Genomic DNA, 20,685 nt, shown 5'->3' with positions numbered 1-20,685 from the left:
GCAAAATATGACAAAATAATAATTTATAAATTATCAAGGGTTCATGAAGGGAGGGATGGGGTAAAATGAGGAGCTGATGCCAGGGGCTTAAGTGGAGAGCAGATGTTTTAAGAATGATGAGGGCAATGAATGTATAAATGTGCTTTACACAATTGATGTATGTATGCATGGATTGTGGTAAGAGTTGTATGACCCCTAATAAAATTATGTTTAAAAAGATTTATAGTCTCAGAAACCCTATATAAGGTTGTTATGAGGCTGAATTGACTCTGTACTACTTTGTCAAACTACAACACTGTCCCCACCTCCCACCCACCCCATCCCCCCAAAATCAAACTCACTGCCACTGAACTGATGCCAGCTCATAGTGACCCTACAGGAGAGGGCGGACTGCTCCCGTCAGTTCCCGGGACCATCACTCTCTGCGGGAGTAGAAAGTCTCAATCTTTCTCCCCACAGAGCAGCTGGTGGTTTCTGAATTGTCCTAATTAACATTCTCTATTTTACTTTCCATTGCAATGGCTACACTGAATCTCACAGAGGAAATTCATGACGAAGGGTTTATAAGGAAGTTCACAAGCCGAGAAGCCAGTGAGAAACGCTCAGGGTAGTTGATTATCAGGACCTGTCTCAAAGTTTCAGGTCTGCCAATAAACGCCCAAAGGGGCAGACCACTCTGCAGTAAGGCTCAACCAGAAGACATTCAGCTCAAGCCCTGTGGGTGAGCAAACCCAACCCTGAATTAAGAGCCCAGAGGCACCTCACTGCAGTAAGCCTCAGCCTCGAGGCACTCAGCTCCACCTCGCGGGGCAGCAAGTCCAACTTCCTGAAGTGAGCGCCCGGAGGCATCCGACTCCACAGCCAGCCACTGCAAGAAACATTTCTCTTTACACATTCCATGGGTGGAGAAAATCCATCACTCTGCTCCGTGCTCTGGGTCAGGGTGCTACTCATGCCCTTCTGACCACAGAACCATCATCCAGAGCAGTGGTTCTCCACCTGTGGGTCACGATCCCCTTGGGGGTCAAAGGACCCTTTCACAGGGGTTGCCTGATTCATTAACAGTACAAAACTACAGTTATGAAGTATTCGTGAAAATAATTTTATGGTTGGGGGGCACCACAACATGAGGAGCTGTGTTAAAGGGTCACGGCATTAGGAGGGTTGAGAACCACGGATCCAGAGTCTAGATGACCCAGGAGGCTCACTGCACAGGAACCTCTGGCCCAAAGGATTCTCGCTCCACCCCTGGCTCTTGCTGGAAATGAGATCCCTCCTTGCTGCTTCTCAGAGGGCTCATTTTATAGACAGCAGGATGCCATTCCAGGGAAGTCAGTTCACAGTTACTAATGGGATTCACATTAGTATCTTCCCTGACATTTCTTACCAGACCCATGCAGGGAGAGATTGTTCGGTAGGAATCAGAGATTTGGGCTAGAAGGGCCACCTTCGGTAATGCACTGTGCCTGCAATTTTGAACTGCCAACCTTTTGGTTAGCAGCCCAAGGGATAACCACTACGCCACCCGGTTGGCACCAACGGTTTAATCTCAACTACCAACCTAAAGGCAGTTTTGAACCCACCCAGAGGCACAACAGAGAAGAAAGGCCTGGCTATATACTAAGGTGATGAGATAACGTCCCGCGGCGTTTTTTAAAAGTCCCGATTTTTTGAAAGAATGCACAACAAGCTAGGGAACGGTCTATTTGGTTCATATAGACCAAATTTTTAATCAGAACCACCCCCACCCCACAGTCAATGGTGTTCCGCTTTACCAATGTTAAAATCTGGTCACCTTGCCATAGACCTATGTTGACAGACGGGTAGCAGAGACAACCTGGGAGGGAGTTCTCTTCTAGTCCAGGGGAGGTTGCTCTGCGTTGGAGTAAACTCAATAGCACTGGGTTTGGTGTTGGGGTTTGGATTACTATCTTGGTTGGAAGAACATCCCAGCGTAAATGATCTAAAGCACATGAGTATTTAGGTAAACAGTATTGACATAATATTACCACTTCTAAGACCAATTAAGAAGCCCTAGAGGCATTAGGCATTGGGGTGCTAACCTCTAATCTGCCAAAAATTGAGGTGGGCTGCTCCTGATAGGATCTCCAGTCTCAGAAACTCTCTATAGAATCACTATCAGTAGAAATCTACTCGGTCGCAGTGGATTTTGTTGTTGTTGTTGTTGTTGTTCTGATTGGCGCAGCGGGTCAAGCACTGGGCTGCTAACCAGACGAGCAATGGTCTCAACCCACCAGCCAAGGTCCAACCCTAGGAGCGTGTCGAGGGGAGAAAAATAAGGACGTTTCCTTTCATGATGATTTACAACTTCAGAAACCCTCGGGACTAGTTCTGCTTTGTCTTCTGCGGTCACGAGGAGTCAGAATTGACCGGACGACCGTTGATTTCCTCGTTGTGGGAGCGGACCACATCTCTGTCCCTCTGGGCTGCTGGCGAGTTCAAACCTCCAGCCTTGCAGTGAACAGCCAAACACTCTAACCGCCGCATCACTAGGGCACTCTCAAAAATCCAGGAGCCTTTAAACTCAAGAACATAAGCCCTGGTGGCACAGTGGTTACACATTGGGCTGCTAACCACAGGTCACCAGTTTGAAACCACCAGCTGCTCCATGGTAGACAGACAAGGCTTTCTACTCCTGGAAAGCATTACAGTCTCGGGAACTCACAGGGGCAGTTCTGCCCTGTCCTACAGGGTCACTAGGAGTCAGAAGCGACCCAATGGCAGTAAATGTTTTGATTATTCTCAAGAACCTTTTCCGTCTTTGCTAGAGAACAGGGACAATATCCAGCCAACGCAAGCCATCAACCACTGTAAGTGGAGAACACAAGTCATCAATGTTAGAGGTATTCCCACAGAGCTGTAGCCTGGGAATGGTGGCCAAAGGAAACTTGGATGGGGAGTTAGAGTATTCCAGAAATGGGAATATGAGGCATGTGAAGTTAGATGTTTGTGTCAACTTGAATTTGTATGAGGGTAGGGAGGTGGAGTCCAACCTTCTACCAAAGAGGAGCTGGTGGCATGGGAGGTTAGGCTTACATAAGAGACACAGGGTAGAAAATTGAAATCAGCCACTTTGGCCCAGAGACAACCCCACCCCAGGCTGAGCACCTGGGCCACAGCAAAGCAGGCACTAATAAAAGCCTCAAACCTCAGTGACCACAGTAGGACCACAGCCCAATGCAGGTGATGTTCACCAAAATGCAAGCAGGAACAATGTGTCAGCTGTGTCTATTTGGTGGTCCAGGTGCCCCTGCCTGCCCACTGCTCCTCCAGAGAAGGGCAAGGTGTGGAATTGAACTCCTGTACATCTGGATTGGAATGCAGCAAGCCCAAGTCCTGCTGCTAGCTCCTTTCCAAGTGCAGAGGAAGCTGGATCTGGAAAGTGTTCTGTTACCAACTCTTGGAATGGAATTAGTAAAAAAATTGATAATGACTGAACAAAATCTTCAGATTGAACAAAATCTTGCATGCCAATTTTGCCAATATTGAATGAGGAATATTAGTTTAATTTAAAATCAGTATCAATAACTACCACTTACTGGGGACTTCAGTATGTTTCATCCAAAATCCACAATAAACCTATCAGATAGTTATTATTCCCATTTTGCAGATGGGTAAATATTGGTTCGATAATTTGCCCAGTGTTGGGAGCCAAAAATGAATTAAACTAGAAATTCAAGCCTAGGATTGACTGATTCTAAAGCTCATACTATTTTTATGAGAACCAGGGACTGCGACAAGCTACCTCTCATGGCATGGCGGAGACACAAAACTATTCTCTATTACCAAGCCTCTTAGGAAACAAATGAAACACCGTTAACTGAGAATGGAACAGAGAAGGTTGGGGTTAGCTTCATGATCGATTTCCTTGATAATCAAGAGTTAGCTGTCGTAAGAGTAACTTTGTTCATCACTGCATAAACTCCGCAAGCTCCAAATAAAGCATTTAGTATTTGTTGAGTGGCTAGCTGGCCATTTGGCTAACTGGCTGGCTTGCTGGCTAGCTGTTTAGGTGGCTGGCTGGCTGGCTGGCTGAATGGATGGATGGTTGGACGGATACTTGAATAGAGACACAAACGGAGACCCACTATCTCCACTATTCCCTTCCCTAACAAACTTCTCCAACAAACTTTTTTTGTTTGGTTGGTTGGTTTTTTGTTTTTTTTTAATGAAGCCAGAACTTGTGAATTTACTTTAATCTCATTGGTCTCCTGACTGATCTCTGAATCTAAAATGCTAAAAATTGTTTATCCAATATTTTTCATGCTCCTCTCTCAGTTTAGAAGGGCCCTCCCTCCTATTCTACCCTATATTCTTCCATGAAGCTCTGCCCACTACTAGAATCCAAACTTGCCCACTTTCTCCTTGAATTCCCAAAGTTCTTGAAATCTACTGCTTCCTAAAAGGTGCAATCTTGATTCCCCGAATGGCCTACATCTTTCATCTAATTACACGGTGTTTTTCAAAATGTGTCCACAAAACACTAGCTGCATGTGATGCTAACATCTTTTTTCACAAGAGCATCTTATGGTAAAACCAGTTTGGGCACTATCTGGTTAGAAAGAAATGTGCAAATTCTTTTGCTATAGGCCTCCTACAAATCTTTAATATACCAAAGTTGATTTGCCCTTTAACAGCTCCCAAACTACTTGATCACAGAGACCTGAAACCAGGTGAGGCTCCTCTCTTTACAAAAGCTTCTGAAAACACTGCTTGATCCCCTCCTCCACCCTTGCTGGCTAATTGCTGATTCTCTCTGCTGCCTGAAATAGTGTCGATAATCATCAGTTGGGGGGGGAAGGGATGGATACCCAGACACTGCATTCTAGAAATTCTGTCTGTTTTAGAATGTCCTTGGAGTGACTTGGGGATACCGAGAGAGGGTTCCATTTTGAAAATAATTTTCTCTTTTCGTGAGTGAACCTTCAACACGAAGAAGCAAAGCTATCAAAACAGCTTTGTGATTTTGATGGCAAGCATGCGGAAGGATGAGGATGGGAAAAGTAGAAGCTGATTGTTTCGCAGGTGAGACAAGGCAGCTTCGTGGATAACAATAAAGATAAAAGATTATGGAGTGCTAGGATGAACACAGTCAAGGCCCAAAATGCGCAGCACCGAGAATGGGGTTGTGATCACCCTTAACCAGGGACTCGTAGAGCATCGAAATAATGCTGACGCGGCCTCTCGGCTCCAACCACACCAATTCGCAAGCGCCACTTGACCCACGCAATAAATATCAGAGGAAAAGAAGCGGTATAAACTCATCTAACCCTGGAGCCATGAAGTCTAGGTGTCCCCAGGCTCTGAGAAGATTCTAATAGGCTCTCCTTCTCCGCTGTTATTTTATATGCCAGTACTGTATATTGATAGTAGACCCCCTAGGCCTAGGGGGTGGCACATGGTTAACATGTTCAGGTTGAAAGTTCATCAAGTCCACCCAGAGGCACCATAAAAGAAAGGTCTGGCCAACCTAGAAAAATTAGCCATTGAAAAGTCCATGGAACATGGCCCTACTCTGACACATGTGGACTCAGCATGCCCCCAGTAGGGCCACAACCTTTGAGTCCACTCAATGGCACCTGGTCTTATATTTATGTTATTCCTTGATTAACATTGTGGCTCTTACTAGACGATATGCTCCAGGAGAACAGTCCTGCCACATTGCCTGGCATAAGAGATATTTAATCAATAACACCTGCTAAATGAATGCAAGGAGAGCCAGAATGAAAAACGAACACTCCATGCTGTCCGTTGGTTAGAATCTTCTGTGGCCTCTATCATCTTTCCTTCCTGCACTGCATCAGATGAAAACCTTCGAAGCGAGCAGCCTTGCATTCAATCCACCAGTGAATGAACAGTGAGCGGCTCCACCGGAGACCAGGTGGGAGAGGGGAGAAGAAAGATTTTCTGACCACTGGACACTCAACATCCGGTTAGGAAAGGAAGACTGACCACAAGACATGTTTATAAACAAACGAACAAACAAAAACCTTCTTTCAGGAGGATCAAAGATCATTCTTTTCCTCCTCAATCATCTTTTACGGAATCATCCAGGACGATTTTCCTAAACGATTTATGAACCTGATTACAGCTGAACTCGAATCTACCTCTTGGGGTCAGGCGCTCAAAGGGCTTCCTTCTTGCTGACAAATGAAGGTGACTTTCCATTAGCTTAACTAGGCCTCCCTGAGACTTCAAGGTGAGGTAGAGGGGCGGGGAGGGAGGGCGTGGGGAGCAGCTCATTCCAGCACTTGGGTCTGGTGACAGGCTCCTGTTTCCCGTCTTCCGCTCAGGCCCAGATTTCCAGAGCTCACTCCTATTCCCCCTGAGTGTTCACGGTGTTTAGATGTCGCTGTGCTACCATCGCAACAGTGCGGTCCCGTCCTCTCTCTGTTCCTCCAGCACAGTACAGACTTTTGGCCACCACAGGCGGTTTCTGCCAGAAAACGAAATTTCAAGCAGGTGCAGTCCTGTTGATTAGCATTATAATAGACCGTAATTACTTAACAAGCCCGCATGTACCCAGAGGAATTTGGAGAGAAATAGAATGTTTGGCCAAGTGTAGCTTTTATTTATGTAAAATACCGCAGGCCTGCTCTGGGGTTCTGAAGCTCCGTGTCCCCCTGCTTCCATGAGCTAGGTGAATGAGCACGGACCCTGGAATCGCATAGTACATTTCTTGTTGCTAACTCCCACGGGTTTGTGTCTCAATAGGGGAGGGGGTGTCTTATGATTCTTGTTACACGATGGAGGGGCACAGCGCCTTGCACAGACACTGAATGCCCAGGGGGTTACAGGACTCCTACTTTCAGAAACTTCAGACTTGGCTGTGCCTGGTGCGTCACAGAAGCAGCTCGGCATGGTGTCCCAGGAAAACCCTCATCAGGAATCTCACTTGCGTTGCATAAGCTAAAATAGTCTTTTCTTCTTTCTCCTCACTTCTCTCGGCTGCACGGGAAGACTCTCTTAGGACGTCGCTCCACTGCTGACTATCCCGGTCATCTATCGCCACGAGATTTCAGACGCTTCGGAGGCCAGGGCTACATACAGCACATGCCACGCTGGTTGAGACAAGTCCCCGTCTTCCAGCCCATGCGCTCGACCGCAGTCGGTGCTAAGGGGAGACAGACTTGCTCACAGAACGCGTCACACATCCATCCGACAGTGTGGCAGGCACAGCGAGCAGACTAACATTCCTGGGCTCCCAGGACTTCCGTTCCAGTGTTAGGGAGAGACGATAAATAAGAAGAATGAAAAGTGCCTACGGTTGAGATCAGAGCGAAGGAGCAAAACTAACCCAGGAGCTGCATATACAAAATGTCAAGGAGAGAGGTGGCATTTTCGACAGGACAGCAGAAAGTGTCTCGCTGTGGCAACAGCAGAAAACACACAAATAGATGATTTTATCAAAAAGAACTGAAGTGCCTCACAGTTTAGGAAGCGGAAAGTCTGAACTCGGATGCTGGTTCTAGAGCAGCAGTTCTCAACCTATGGGTCGCAACTACTTTGGGGTCAAACGACCCTTTCACAGGGGTCACCAAATTCCTAACAGGAGCAAAATGACAGTGATGAAGTAGTAATGAAAATCATTTTATGGTTTGGGGGTCACCACCACATGAGAAACTGTTTGAAAGGGCTGTGGCATTGGGGAGGTTGAGAACCACTGCTCTAGGGGAAGGCTCTGGAGGAAGTGCCTTGTTGCATGGAGTTTCTCGTCCTGGGTGAGCTCCCCTGACTTAACGTCTCTCTGCCCCCATCTCTATTCCGCTCAGCTTGCTTGTGGTATTGCTGTTGTATCTCGTGGGAGGCTGACTCAAGATAGGAGGGGCTTCACAACGCGGTCGACAAATGGAATTGAAGGGAAGGGAAATTTCCCACACGCTTTCTGAAGCCCCCTCATGTACTCATCCTGATCAGTATTATATATAAAGACATCCCTTCCCCAGATGGCTTTATGACCACAGAGAACAGAGGCTAGCAGCTATTTCTTTCTTCAAAGACTACGTGTTTTGGAGGACACAATTTTAATGCATAACATTCCACCCTTCAGATGAGAATAAAACCCCAACACACTGCTGTCTAGTTGAGATCAACTTGCAGTGACCCTCTACGGGGCAGAAGAGAACTTCACGGCGTCCCAGGCTGTCAATCTTCACAGAGCAGCAAGTCTTCACGTTCGTTAAAAGGCCATCGGGTGGGTTTGAACAGCCAACCCTGTGGTCAGCGCCCTCACGCTTCACCCCTTGTGCCACCAGACCCGGCCCATGCAAACCCTATTTGCCACATCCCATCAACTCCGAGTCAAAAGTCTCATCTTCGGAAGCATCTAAAACAAATCTGCTCCCACCTGGGACAAAATCCTTCATCACCTAGGAACCTGTGAAACCTTCTGCCAAAGCCCCAGGAGAGAAAAGGCTCCGTGTAGCTGTTTCTATCACAAATGGGAGGCCTTGGAGGGCAAGAACGGATGACAAGCAGGAAGCACGTCCCAGACGCAGGAGAACAGTTTACATTAGCTCCCCAGGCTCCCAAATAACCTCTTCTCTAGGCCCTCGGCCTATTCCGGAGGAGGCCCCTCAGACCTGAGCTTCATCGCTGCGATGGCAACTGGGCTCTCCGGGCTGTGGGTGGCCCCATTCTCCTAGCCCACTCTTGCCTCCTCTGCCCCGGAAAGCCCCTTTCCTCGGCCCCCCGGACATGGCAGGCCTGCCCCCTAAGCTTTGGTTAGTGACTCCATCCTCCTGACGGAACGGAATGGTAGCCCTGAACCCCAGAACCAAGATGGTGAGGATCTGAATCTTGGAACGCTAGGAGGTGGTGACTTGACCCGTTGACACCTGAGAGGCCACGAGGCCCAGGTAACTCTGTGTCTCGTGCGCCTTCCAGCGGTCCTGCCGGTCTCTGACCTGCTCCTGGGATGGTGCTTTGCTGTTCTTTGCTTGGACGATGACGGCAACTGTAGCTCCTTGGCCCTTGTTCCTGTCTCTTTGCAAGAAGCAGGCAGAGTTCTCTCTCCTTCTGTCTCTTTCCCACAGATCTGAGGGAGTGGGTTTTCTACTGGGGTGGTTGGGTAGGTCCATCAGTCACAGGATTAATATCTTTACCCAAAGATGGGAATAACAAAAGTTACTGGCGAAATTGCCAGGACAAATGCTCCCAGCTTGTTCAACATAACTTTCCAGTGCTTTACGGTTTATTTTTCTTTGGCACAAGTCACTTGTAAGTGAGCCCCTTTCCTCTGGCGTTGAACGACCAGCGGCAAATAAAACCACACAGATCTCCAAGTTCACCGCTTCCAAGTTCTACCATCCACTAAACACTTGAGTGTGTTTCAGACAAGCTCTTTGCCACGCCGTTGTCCAAACACATACCCATCGTTTTCTTTGAATGCCTCGCAGGAGGGCATTTAAAATCCATGCGGGTAGCAAACGCCTGCTGCTGGCACCACGTGCATTTTCTAAAATGACAGAGATATTGTCTATAGTTCTCCTCATTTCCTTCTAGAGCCCCTCCGCCCCCCTCCCCAGAATTGCCTTTGACGTTCACAGTTCTAGCACCAGTCTCCTCAAGACAATCTCGGCATTGACGGCACGCTTAGTTCTGCCAGCCTCTACCCACTACTCAATTCCAAAACCACGTCTAGAGTTGAAGCATTTATGAGACACTGCCCCAATTTCTCACCACCTAACTCTGTGACTGGGACCTAGCACTACTATATACAAGGCAGCTCCAAAACGTTTGTGGGAAGTTTCTGAAAATTGTTATTTCCGTTTTTCCACAAACTTTTTGAAGCCCCTTTGTGGAAGAGAAATACCGCATGGGGAAAGCTTTAACAAAATATCGGGGTTTTTTTTCCATAGCTTCCCAACCAAAACCAAATGTACTGCCACCAAGTCAGTGCTGACTTGTAGCGGCACTCTAGGACCAGCTAGAACTGCCCCTGTGAGTTTCTGAGACTGTCACTGTTTATGGGAGTAGAAAGCCCCTGAAGAGCGGCTGGTGGTTTTGAACTTCAGATCTTTTGCATCACAGCCCTCTGCATAACTACGATGGCACCAGGGCTCCTTCTCCCAGGTTATGAGGCTAGAATCCCAAATCCAAGGTGCAGAAGCCGAGGGAAGTTTTCCTCTCTGGCAGCACTGGAGGAGGGTCTTCCTTTAGTCTTTGTCTGATCCTGGGTGATCTTCATGTGGCCTACCATCACTCTACCCAATTTCTGTTCTCTTGTGTACTTGTTTAATCTCCTTCATACTTAAAAAAAAAAAAAAAAAAGAGTGGCTCAAGAAGAAGAAAATCAAAGACAAATGGAAATAGTAAGTCCAAAGGACTGATGAACCAAAGAAACCTCAGCCTTTCAAATTAATAATAAAAAAGGGGTACATTGACTGATCAAATAGAGACCAATTAGAACCCCAAGACTAGGGCCCTTAGTCCCCCTTAAACCTGGACCTTAAGTCACCACAGCTCAATTTTCAGCTAGACAATACACAGGCCTTTAAGATGAATAACAGCAACAGAGCAGTGTGAACGCCTCATGTAAGCCCAAAAGGCAGCTTTTGCCCAGGGACAAAGCTCCGAAGGCAGCATGAGGAAGGGAAGAAGGACACACGGAGAAGGCAGACCCAGGGATAAAGTGGACCGGGTGCTGTGGCACTGTGGGGCTCACACTCAACGTCACAAAACAAGCATGGTATGCCTCAGTGAATGGAGAACCCATTTGCTCTGTAAACATGCATTCACTCAAGTCACAATGAATTATTTGGAAGAGAGACCGAGTCAAGACACAGGTACACTCACCCTACCTCAATAACACAACAAAGCCTAGAATCCCCAAAGGGGAGTCTAACCACAGGCACAGAGGTTAGGACGGCAGTTCAAAACTGCCAGCAGCCTCTTGGGAAGACTGGGCTTTCTATTCCTGTAAACAGTTACAGCCTCAGAAACCCACAGTGGGTGCCTAGGAGTCAGTACTGACTTAATGGCCGTGAGAGTTTAGGAAGTACAATACATACCTTTGAGTGACACCATTGGATCTGCATCGGGAACCTTCTAGAAAGATGGACTAGCGAGTGCAAACTGAGACAGACTGAGACAGAAACATGGTGACTGTCTACGTATAGACACGTGTAAGAGATGTCAAGTGTGCCAAGACAGCTGGAAGAGGCACGGACAAAGTAAAAAATACTAGGTGACGAGTTCAAAGATGTCACCACAACGGGCGGACTGTTTTGAGCCTTGCACACGATGGTACAGAGACTTAGCATTTCACCCCTGGGGTTGGTCGTGATGTATGCTCTACCTGTGGCTGCCGTGATGCAAACAGACTGACACTGGAGCAAGGTGGAACCACTGCGCAGCCTAGGGACATCATCCAGGTATGAGATGGTGGTGACTTGAACCAGACTGGTGGCTGCAGAAGCAATGGAATAAATGATTCCTTCGGGAGTCGATCTTAGGGCAGAGACAACAGATATGGTTGCCGGGTTAGATGTCGGGAAGCTGAGAGTGTGAGGCGTCAACAGGGATTTCTCAAGACTTGGGAAAGCCCTGAGCAAGTAGAAAGATGAAGTGGCATTTCTTGAGAGGGTGAGCACTCTGGGAGGCCTGGTTTGGGGAGGGGAGAAAATCGGGTGTACACTTTTGGATCTGTGCTACATCCGTGGCGCCCTGCAAGTAAACACTGAGAAGAAGGCGGCAGCACAAAGGAGTACCAGCATTCAGTGCAGACGTCAGCTGGAATTAGAACTCCAGTGCTGGAGAATGTATTTCAAGTCATGAAACTGGATGGAATTGGTTCAGCAAAATCAAAATGTCAGCTCCCAGATATGCCCAATTTCAATTACTGACAAGCTTCATTTAGTAAGTGACCTTTGGCGGCAGAGGCCACAAGCCCTAGACTTTCCAAAACAATCTCCTTTCAAGTAATCGTATCAGTTCCACAAAGACAATTTGTTAAAAAGCGTAACTTGATTTATTTCGGGGGTGGGGGGTGGCTGTACAAGACGTTTCACATACATTCACAAATCAGGGAGAAAAATGTCTTTCACTGAACCGTATGTTCCGACTTAAGATTCGAACACTAGGAATGCACACATCACTCTTGGAGTACTACTAAAATTGCTAAAGCGTATCATGCAAAGGCCTGTGCTAAGGAACTTACATAGATTGCCTTGTTTTATGCTCACGGTAATGGTAAAGTCACGAGAACTGTCCTATCCCCATTTTTTTTTAAAGGAAAGAAAACAGCAGCCGTCAGGCCCATTGAAACTCATACTGACCCTATTACAGGACAGAGAAAACGTGCCCCTTTGGCTCCCAGGACAGTAATCTTTTTGAGGTTTTACTGCCACATCTTGCTCCGGTGTTCCCATTTCACAGATGAATAAACAGGCTTCTAGAGCGTTCAGTCACGTGCCCAAAGCCACACAGCTAGGAAGTGGTAGCAGCCGCCTGTCGTTGGAGTGCCCTGATTCCAGACAAGGCGCTCACTGAGGCACTCAGCAACGGCTGAGTCTCGCAGACTTTCAGGTTCTGCTGCTGCCCGGACACCAGGAAGGAGAAACGGGACTGCACAGACAGGCTTGACCGCTGCTGAGGGCCCCGAGGTTATCTCCAGCCCTGGAGGGCCAGAACTGAACCTGGGGGTAGTTATTCAATAGCCAGTTAGGTGCCGAAGGGAGCAGTACTTAATCACATAGTAAGAATTATGAGAGGAGAGCACAAGGTGAGCCCTCAGCGGCAGGGGGGGAAATCTGGGTACAAGTGAACCCAGAGGAGAAATTCGCTATCTTAGCCAATCCCAGTCCTGAGTCAAACCCACACCTCCTTTCCAGACCCTCTCCCATTGCTCTGTTTAATTGAGAATGCAGGTTTGCAGAACTCTCTAAGAAAACCTACCTACAAATGTCTGGAAGGGCAAAAACAAAAATGCCTTTGAGCAGCATAAACCAAACCAAGGTCAGCCATCCACCTCCGTCAGGCTGGAAGGGATGGGGTTTGACCTCTACAACTGTTCTTCCCAGGATGTCAGAATTCAAACTCCCAGCTCCCACCCACCGCAACCCTATGATCCCGATATGCATTTTTTTTTTTTTTACCTCTATGCATTCTAAGAATCTGCCCCAAGTGATTCTGGTGGGCCTAGAAGCTAACTTCTGTGGGAGGGGTATAGGTGGTAGTGTACTATCAACCAATGGGCTACTCTGGGAACAGGAGACACAAATTCTCTAATGTCCCATTCCTTGTCAAGGGAGTCCTCTAAGACTCCAGAGGGACTTTGCTCAGGTAAAAATGAGGCTGACTGTTCCCATAAAGATTTACAGCCTCAGACACCCGATCCAAGGTCCCTGTGAGTTCAAAAACAAGATCCCCATCAACCTAAGAAAATTATTCTGCAGACTATGAAAACCTGCCCCGCATAACATGCCATCAAAGCAGGAAAGAGGCCTCTCCAGACGCAGCCCTGGGCTAGGTTTGGGGCACGTGCAAATGATCATTTTTGTAGTTGACCATTCCTTCAAATGTCAAGCCACTTGGTGATAAGTCCATTCCAACTACTGCTGACCCCAGGCTAGTCACAAGAGACTTGTGCTCCATCAGGTTTTCAGTGGACTAGATACCCCACCACCACCCCCGACCCCCAACCTTTGGGTGAGAAGCCAAGCCCATTCACAGTTTGCTCCACCAAGAACATGTGTGCGTGCTAAGTCCCAGTCATTGTTCTGGGCTTTTTCCACCAATGAATTCATTTCCAGTTGCTGTCCAGCCTGTTCCCCCTCCTGGCAGGCCCCGGTGTGCGGCCTTTCTTGCTCCAGGGGGATTCAAACCTGCAAGCTTGCAGCAGCAGCTCTCCAGTTCCTTCTTCCACACTGCCTCTCGGTGGGTTTGAACAACAAGCCTTTGTATTCGCGTGTAAGGGGCTGCAGTCCCCCGTTCCCCAACAAACCCATGGTGATTATAAAAACCCACTCCCACCAAGTCTACCCAGACCTGTTAACTCTAAAACGCACTGCCATCAAGCTCAATTCTAGCTCACAGTGACCCTTCGTAGGGATTCTGAGGTGATACATCTTTATGGGAACCTCATCTTTCTCTCCAGGAGAGATTGGTGGGTTTGAACTGCGGGCCTTGTGGTTAACAGTCCAACATTGACCCAACATCCCCAGGACACTTTACTGAAATAAAGAATTGTTACCATTGTACACTTTTAAAGATGACGAAACAAAAGTACGTAAAGATTAAGTCACGTACTGGGTGGGGCTTGGGGAAGAACGAGCAGAGCGAAGAGGCAAGATTCGAACCCCACGACGCTGGCTTCTGAGCTCTGTCTTTCAACTGCCCTGCTGAAACCCACTGCCACCAAATCACAAATAGTGACCCTGTGGAGGTGGCAGACCTGCTCCACAGGGTTTCCCAGGCTGGCACCTTGGTGGAAGCTGACCACCATATCTTTCTCTCACAGAGCGGTTGGTGGGTTTGAACTGCCAACCTTACTCGTTAGCAGCCTCGCACTTAACCACTGCACCACAGGGCTCCTTGGCCCCGCAGGGGTCACCTTTCAAAAGGTGGCATTCTTCCATTACCCCTGTAAAATAAACTCTTCTTCTCCAGGTGAATTAAGGGAGCAATACAAACTGAAGACCTCTTCAGAAGTTGGGGACGGAAGAGCAAGCGAGGGCTGAGTTCAGTACAGAGTCTCCTGAGGAAGGGAGAGAGGAAAACCCAACTGTGGCCTCCAGGCGGGCCCTCCCCCACTCCCCCCCGCCCCCAGCTGACCTCAATGCAAAGGCAGCCCATCCAACATTCATGCAGCCTCTGGGTCTCACGCTGATCCCAACACCTCTGTGTCACACGACGATGTTCATAAAGCTTACTTTCAGACTTAGAAAGGGCCACAGTAAGTACGTACAATAAAATATCCGAACAGCCTGTGCGCTCAAGCTGGAGACGTGCATTATCTAAGGCCCTCCCAGGCCACGGTTTCTATGGCAGCCCGGCGGTGCTCAAGGCACGGTCTGGTCAGAATCATGACAGCTTGTTCGGAAGATGCACTCACCCCAAACCACGGAATCAAAAGCTCTGTAGGCAGGACCCTCGGGTTGAGACGCTGAACCCCCTCACCTAGTCTTCCTGCTGCACACCCAAGTCAGAGGGGCCCTTCCCCCCCACCCCCTTCTTAGAAACCCTCAAAACGGCAATGTTGTTCAATGGTACTGGGCTTCAAAAGCGAGTGAAAATCTCTTTGCTCTGTAATGAGTTTTCTCTAAAGCAAGTCCCTTTGTCATCTCCACCACACTGCCTCACATTATCTGGAGATCAATGACCTCAAAACAGCCTTGGAACATTCTATCATCTCGCTCGGTTTTTTGCTAACGATCTCCGGCTCCGGTGTTTCCCAAGTGTCACAGATGAGAGGCACCTGCGCTGAACTTTCCTTCTTCAGCCGCTGCAAGCTTAATGGAATGTGAACGAAGGAAACGTGGAGCCCGACTCCCCGACCCATGCTTTCATGAATCCCGAGACTGAGAGATCCTGGTTGACGTAGTTGGTTCCGTACATTCTGGGAGGCTAACTGTGATGTTAGCTGAACCTCCCAGACGCCATTCCCAGAGAAAAAGAAGGCTTTCTGATCCCAGAAAGATTGACAGCCTTGGAAACCCATGGGGACAGTTGCACTTTGTCTCCTAAGGTGGCCCTGAGTCCGATGCCAGAGAAAGATGAGGCTTTCTGCTCCCATCAACAGTTTCAGTCTGTGAAACCCACCGGGGGCATGGAGGAGGGGGTGTCGCTGTGAGTCGCTTTGACTCGATGGCAGTAAGTTGAGGGGAGTCAAGAGGGTAGTGAGTTCGGGGTCTTGGTTTTTGATTGAGAGCTTAAGAAAAGTAAACAACAAGACAGGTGGTACTCAGATAAAACTCCAACACAGCGGAGACTTAACATTTGGGAAACCCTGTCCTCGTCCTTTCTGAGAAGTGCCTTCCATTTCAGTGATGATCATCCAGTCTCCAGCCTAGCCTCAGACTGTTCCTTCCTTGGCTCTGGGCATGTCCCTGCCTAGAACACTATCTCCCCTTCTAGATATCAAAAGAAAGTGTCATTGCCATTCGGTGGATTCCGACTCACGGTTACCCTATAGGACAGTCAGACTGCCCCTGTGGGTTTCCGAAGCTGTAACTCCTTAGGGGAGTAGAAAGCCTTGTCTTTCTCTGGTGGTTTCGAATCCCCGACCTCACAGTTAGCAGCCCAATGGATAGCCCATATCACCACGGCTCCTCATCACTCACTACCCCTAGTAAACGCTAGCCAGCATTTCAGTCCCAGTCAGTGCTGCCTCCTCCCTGGGTTCCTCCTGGAGTCTTCCCACTCTCCTAGCCTACTCCCTTCCAGAGCGCTTTTCACACACTGATGGGACCACTCCCTGGGAAACTGCTTAAGTGTTCACATGGATCTGCTTAGCGATGTCTCCTGGAGAAATGGAAGCCCACTGAGAGTAACATGTGGCCTCCTAGCCCCGTGGCTACCTACTGCTGCTAAGCCTCCCTGCTTGGCGCTGAGGACAGAACAGGAAGCAGCGTGCACCCAGCATGGAGTTGGATTAAACATTCCAAAGCAAAGGGGTGAGCCGCAGTGTCATGCCCTCCCATCTCTGAGCGCTCAACCACACTTGGAAAGGCTGTAGCTTGACCACAGCCAGGGGTGGGCACAGAAGTTACCCAGATGCATGATTCTGAGGTATACCTCGGCTGATGAAAAGCAACCTTAGACAATTCAGATGAACCTCCATGGGCCAGTCCCCTCTGCAGGTATACCCCTCTCTTCAGTCTTGAGGTGTTACTTTAGCCACAGCATCTAGAATGGGGGGGGGCACCTTTTTACTGCCAAGGGCCATTTGGATATTTATACCATCATTCGTGGGCCATATAAAATCATCAGCTTCAAAATAAGCCTGCTATATTTGGTCAAACAATTAGTTAACTCACCCCTAGCATGATAGCTAGAACTGCTTCTCTTGGGTGAGGTGTGTGACGTTAGCTGGTGCTAATGGTTTCTCCGGCCTTGAAGTTCCCTATCCCTGCTCTCGTGAAAAGAATATTGGATGAGTGGTCAGAACCAGCTCCACTATTTGATTGATCTTGTGACTTCAGGCTTCTTTATCTCAAGATTTTCAGTCTGTCATACCAAATTTATCACTTTGGCTCTCATACTTTGGACATGTGGTCAGGAGAAACCAGTCCTGGCTGGTAGAGTAGAGGGGCAGCGAAAAAGAGGAATGCCTTCGATGAGATGCATCGACACAGGGGCTGCAAAGGTGGACTCAAACATAAGAACTATTGTGAGGCTGGCACCCGAGCAGGCAGGGTTTCGTTCTGTTTGTACCTATCGTCAATCTGAGTCAGAAATTACTCCAAAGCCCCTAACAGCAGCAGCAGCAGCAGCATAAAGAGCCCCAAGGTCCTGGTGGTGTAGTGGGTTACTTGTTCGGGTGCTAATCAAAAGGCTGGCAGTTTGGATCCACTCACTGCTCCGTGGGAGAAACTCACTAGGGCCAGTTCTATCATGTTCTATACGGTCATTGTGAATCAGAATTACTCAATGTCAGTGAGTGATAAGGAGGCCTGGTAGAGCTGTTGGGGGAACATTAGACTGCTTAATTGCAAGATTGGTGGTTCAAATCCACCAGATGCTCTGGGGGAGAAAGATGAAGCTGTCTGCTCCGATAGATTTACATCCTTGAAACCCTACTGAGGGTCTCTTTGAGTCAGAATCAACTCTATGGTAGTGGGTTTCTGCCCTTAGTTTGGGTTTGGGTTTCAGATAAGACAAAAGAGAGAGTGATTTTGAAAACATGGAAATAGCAAGCATCTAAATCTATCACAGGAATAGAGCGGTGGGACCAAGTGTTCTGCTCCCCTCCAGGCAGGCAGGAGAATATGGGGTAGGTGCCCTACTTCAGCCTCCCTTTACTGGTCATGTGACCATGCATACCCACTTAGCTTCTCTGAGATTCGATTTCTTTGCCTCCTAAACTTACCTGTGGATTAATGGCCTAGGACCAAATTCAAGATGAATTTCAGCACCTTAGAGGATGGCAATCAAGCCTGTAGTGCCTAAAGCACACTGATCCACCCAAGGGTTGGGATGAAGCCTTTCCCTCCAGCCCAGACCAAAAGCAGACCTGAGTTCATCCTCTCTGCCTCCAGCCTGCTCCCCAAACCCCAGCAGCTGCAAATGCAGCAACGCCTCCATTCATTCCTCACTACAGAAACCACAGACTTTTCTTTCGCTGCTTCCTCTATAAAAAGTAATGGTTCAAGATTACAGCTTTTTATTTTAGGGTCTTGCTCTGAAATTAGTTGTCTCTTCAGCTCCCCCATCTGATATGAGTCAAGGACTGAGGCCATGTGTAAAAAGGAAATGGGCGAAGTGTAGGGACCCTGGGCGGAGGGAGGAGGGAGGGACACAGAAATGGAAGGGAATGGTATTGGATTCTTTGGGATTCCATAAAGGCTTCCAGAGTGCAAGGCAGGTTTCTCTTAGCCAGATGGCTTCCCGGTGAAGCGCAGCCTTCGATGAGATGCATCGACACAGGCAGTCTACATACAGCACATGTATGAGCATCAACAGAACAGCCTTTTCATATTTTCCCCCATATTATCTCCTTGGGAAAAAGTGTTAAGGTCATATGCCAAGGTGATTCAAAAGCAGCCCAGGAGCCTCCCCCACCCCTCCCAGAAGATGGAGGAGGCTGGTTTTCATGAAGCAGGTGACCCCTCTTCATCTCCCCATGAGGCTCCAACATCTCCAAGTAGAAGCCAAAGGACCCTGAAAACATATACACTGGAAGCCTCCTCTGCTCTTCACAGAAACAGGTAACACACCTGGGAATAACCAAAATCTAATTCCAAATGCAATGCCTTCACTCCAAGAAGAATTCACATAGCTTGTTTCCCCCCACCCCCACCCCCTTCTCCAGCATGCCAAGGTTGGCTGACAGGGATTTCACAAAACCTTCTTCTGACCCCCCGAATATTTTGACAATGTAATCAATTTACTCAGGCTCAGTCTCAGAAGTAGTATCTCATTGCCCAGGGCCTTGAACTCAACATAAGGCAACAATGTAACTTTAAACAGGATTCAAGCTATGGACTTCCAACTACCAAAGTGGAATGTTTTTAAAATACAACAATATTCATTCTAGATGGATGAGAAATTACGTGGATAAAGCAAGCTCCACTGATGTTTCTGGGACCCTAGGGGGTCATCCTGGTCAACACATTTTTTTCTCCCGGTCTGTTGGAAAAGCGAAGCGCCAGGCAATGGAATAGAAACCAACAAGCTTCCTTCAGGAGAGGAAAATAAAACAACTCCTCACTCCGCTTAGCAGGACAAAGCCAGGACGTGCCAGAAGCCATCAGTCTAAGACTCCACGTGCCTCTCCAAGGACAGAAGGACCCACCCACACGCAATCACACAGCGCCAGCCTAAAGCGCGCCTACGCGCAGGGTGGGGGGTGGGGGTGGTCCTCAACCAAGTACCAGTACCGATGGTCCAGAGCTCTTGCACCTTAAGAACCCCCTGCAGCACCGCGCCCGCTGGAGGGGCTAAAAGGGCAGTGTCCTCTTTTCGAGTCTGTCTTTCTTGCCCCAATTCCTACTTCTCAACTGCCAGGTAGCCTGTGGCCCACCAAGAAAGCTGAGACTTAAACACACACAACCCAGGCAGCATGAAATTCTGCACCGCCCACCCCGCACCCCAAGACCAATGCCAAGGCCAGCAATTCTCCCCAGAACCCATGGCTGGACCCCCCGGCCGCCAAGCGCCCCGACTCACCCAGTCCTCAAAGTGGCGACTCCCATTCTGCAGCAGCTCCTCGAACTGGATGGTGCAGTTGGCCACGAAGTCGTCGTAGCCGATGGGGGCATCGTGGAAGACGGCCAGCTCGATCTTGCGCCCATTGCACACGTCGGTGACGAACTCGTCGTGCCAGGCCGGGCTGTTGGTCTTCTGCTTGGTGGCCGTTTGCCCGATGCGCGAGTCGTCCACATTAAGGGCGATGTAGGGGTCCAGCAGGAAAGTCTGCGGCCGGGGTCCCACCGCATGGCGCAGCGACCAGGCTGTGGGCTTCAAGCTCACGGCCTCGCAGATTTTAATTTTCAGCAGGCCATTGAACACTACCATGGTCGGGGCAGGGGGTGCGGCCCGGGTCACTCCGTCCGCCCCCGAGGGCAGGAATGAAGAACTAAGAGCCCCGAAGCTCCCAGGCACCAGGGACTCCTGGGTCCCCTCTGGCCCCACCCCACACGGTCCCTACACCTTGTCGTGTTGCGCCCTGGCGCGGGCGATTCTCAGCCAGTGCATGTATTTCCTCGCCGGGTTCCTAACGGAAAGCAGGGAGGGGGGGAGAGCTGTGGGAAGTCCGCGTTTGGCGCAAGTCTCTCCCCCCCACCCCCTCTCCCACCGGCAGCACCTCCAGAGGAGAAAGGGACCAGCCGTCCGCTCCGCTGCTCGCTGCCCCGGCTGCCTCCGTCTCGCTGGCTCTCTGGGTCCCGGCTGCGAGGAAGCGGGCGCCGCGCCCGGGGCTTACCTCCCTTTCCAAAACATAATCCCCGGGAAATTTCGACTCCCGGAAAAGGGTGGCCGGGGGCGCACGGTGGATAGGGCGGC

The 20,685-nt window shown here is 49.1% G+C and overlaps 1 protein-coding gene across 2 annotated transcripts in view; it reads right to left on the bottom strand.

Moving 5' to 3' along the window:
- The window catches only part of PRKCE (protein kinase C epsilon), a 570,548-nt gene extending 549,869 nt beyond the window's left edge, over positions 1-20,679 (bottom strand). For both annotated transcript variants that reach the window (XM_004699760.4, XM_045285766.1), the window contains exon 1: positions 19,852-20,679. In XM_004699760.4, coding sequence (XP_004699817.1) covers positions 19,852-20,199 — 348 coding nt within the window. In that variant the 5' untranslated portion in view covers positions 20,200-20,679. The remainder of the gene's footprint in view (positions 1-19,851) is intronic.
- Positions 20,680-20,685: the final 6 nt, after the last annotated feature.

Source organism: Echinops telfairi, unplaced genomic scaffold (assembly GCF_000313985.2).
Source record: "Echinops telfairi isolate 266 unplaced genomic scaffold, ASM31398v2 ScPeMD7_7475;HRSCAF=8513, whole genome shotgun sequence".
In the NCBI taxonomy this organism is placed as follows: domain Eukaryota; kingdom Metazoa; phylum Chordata; class Mammalia; order Afrosoricida; family Tenrecidae; genus Echinops; species Echinops telfairi.
Note: the sequence above shows the minus strand (reverse complement) of the source record. Positions and strands in the feature narration are given on the sequence as shown.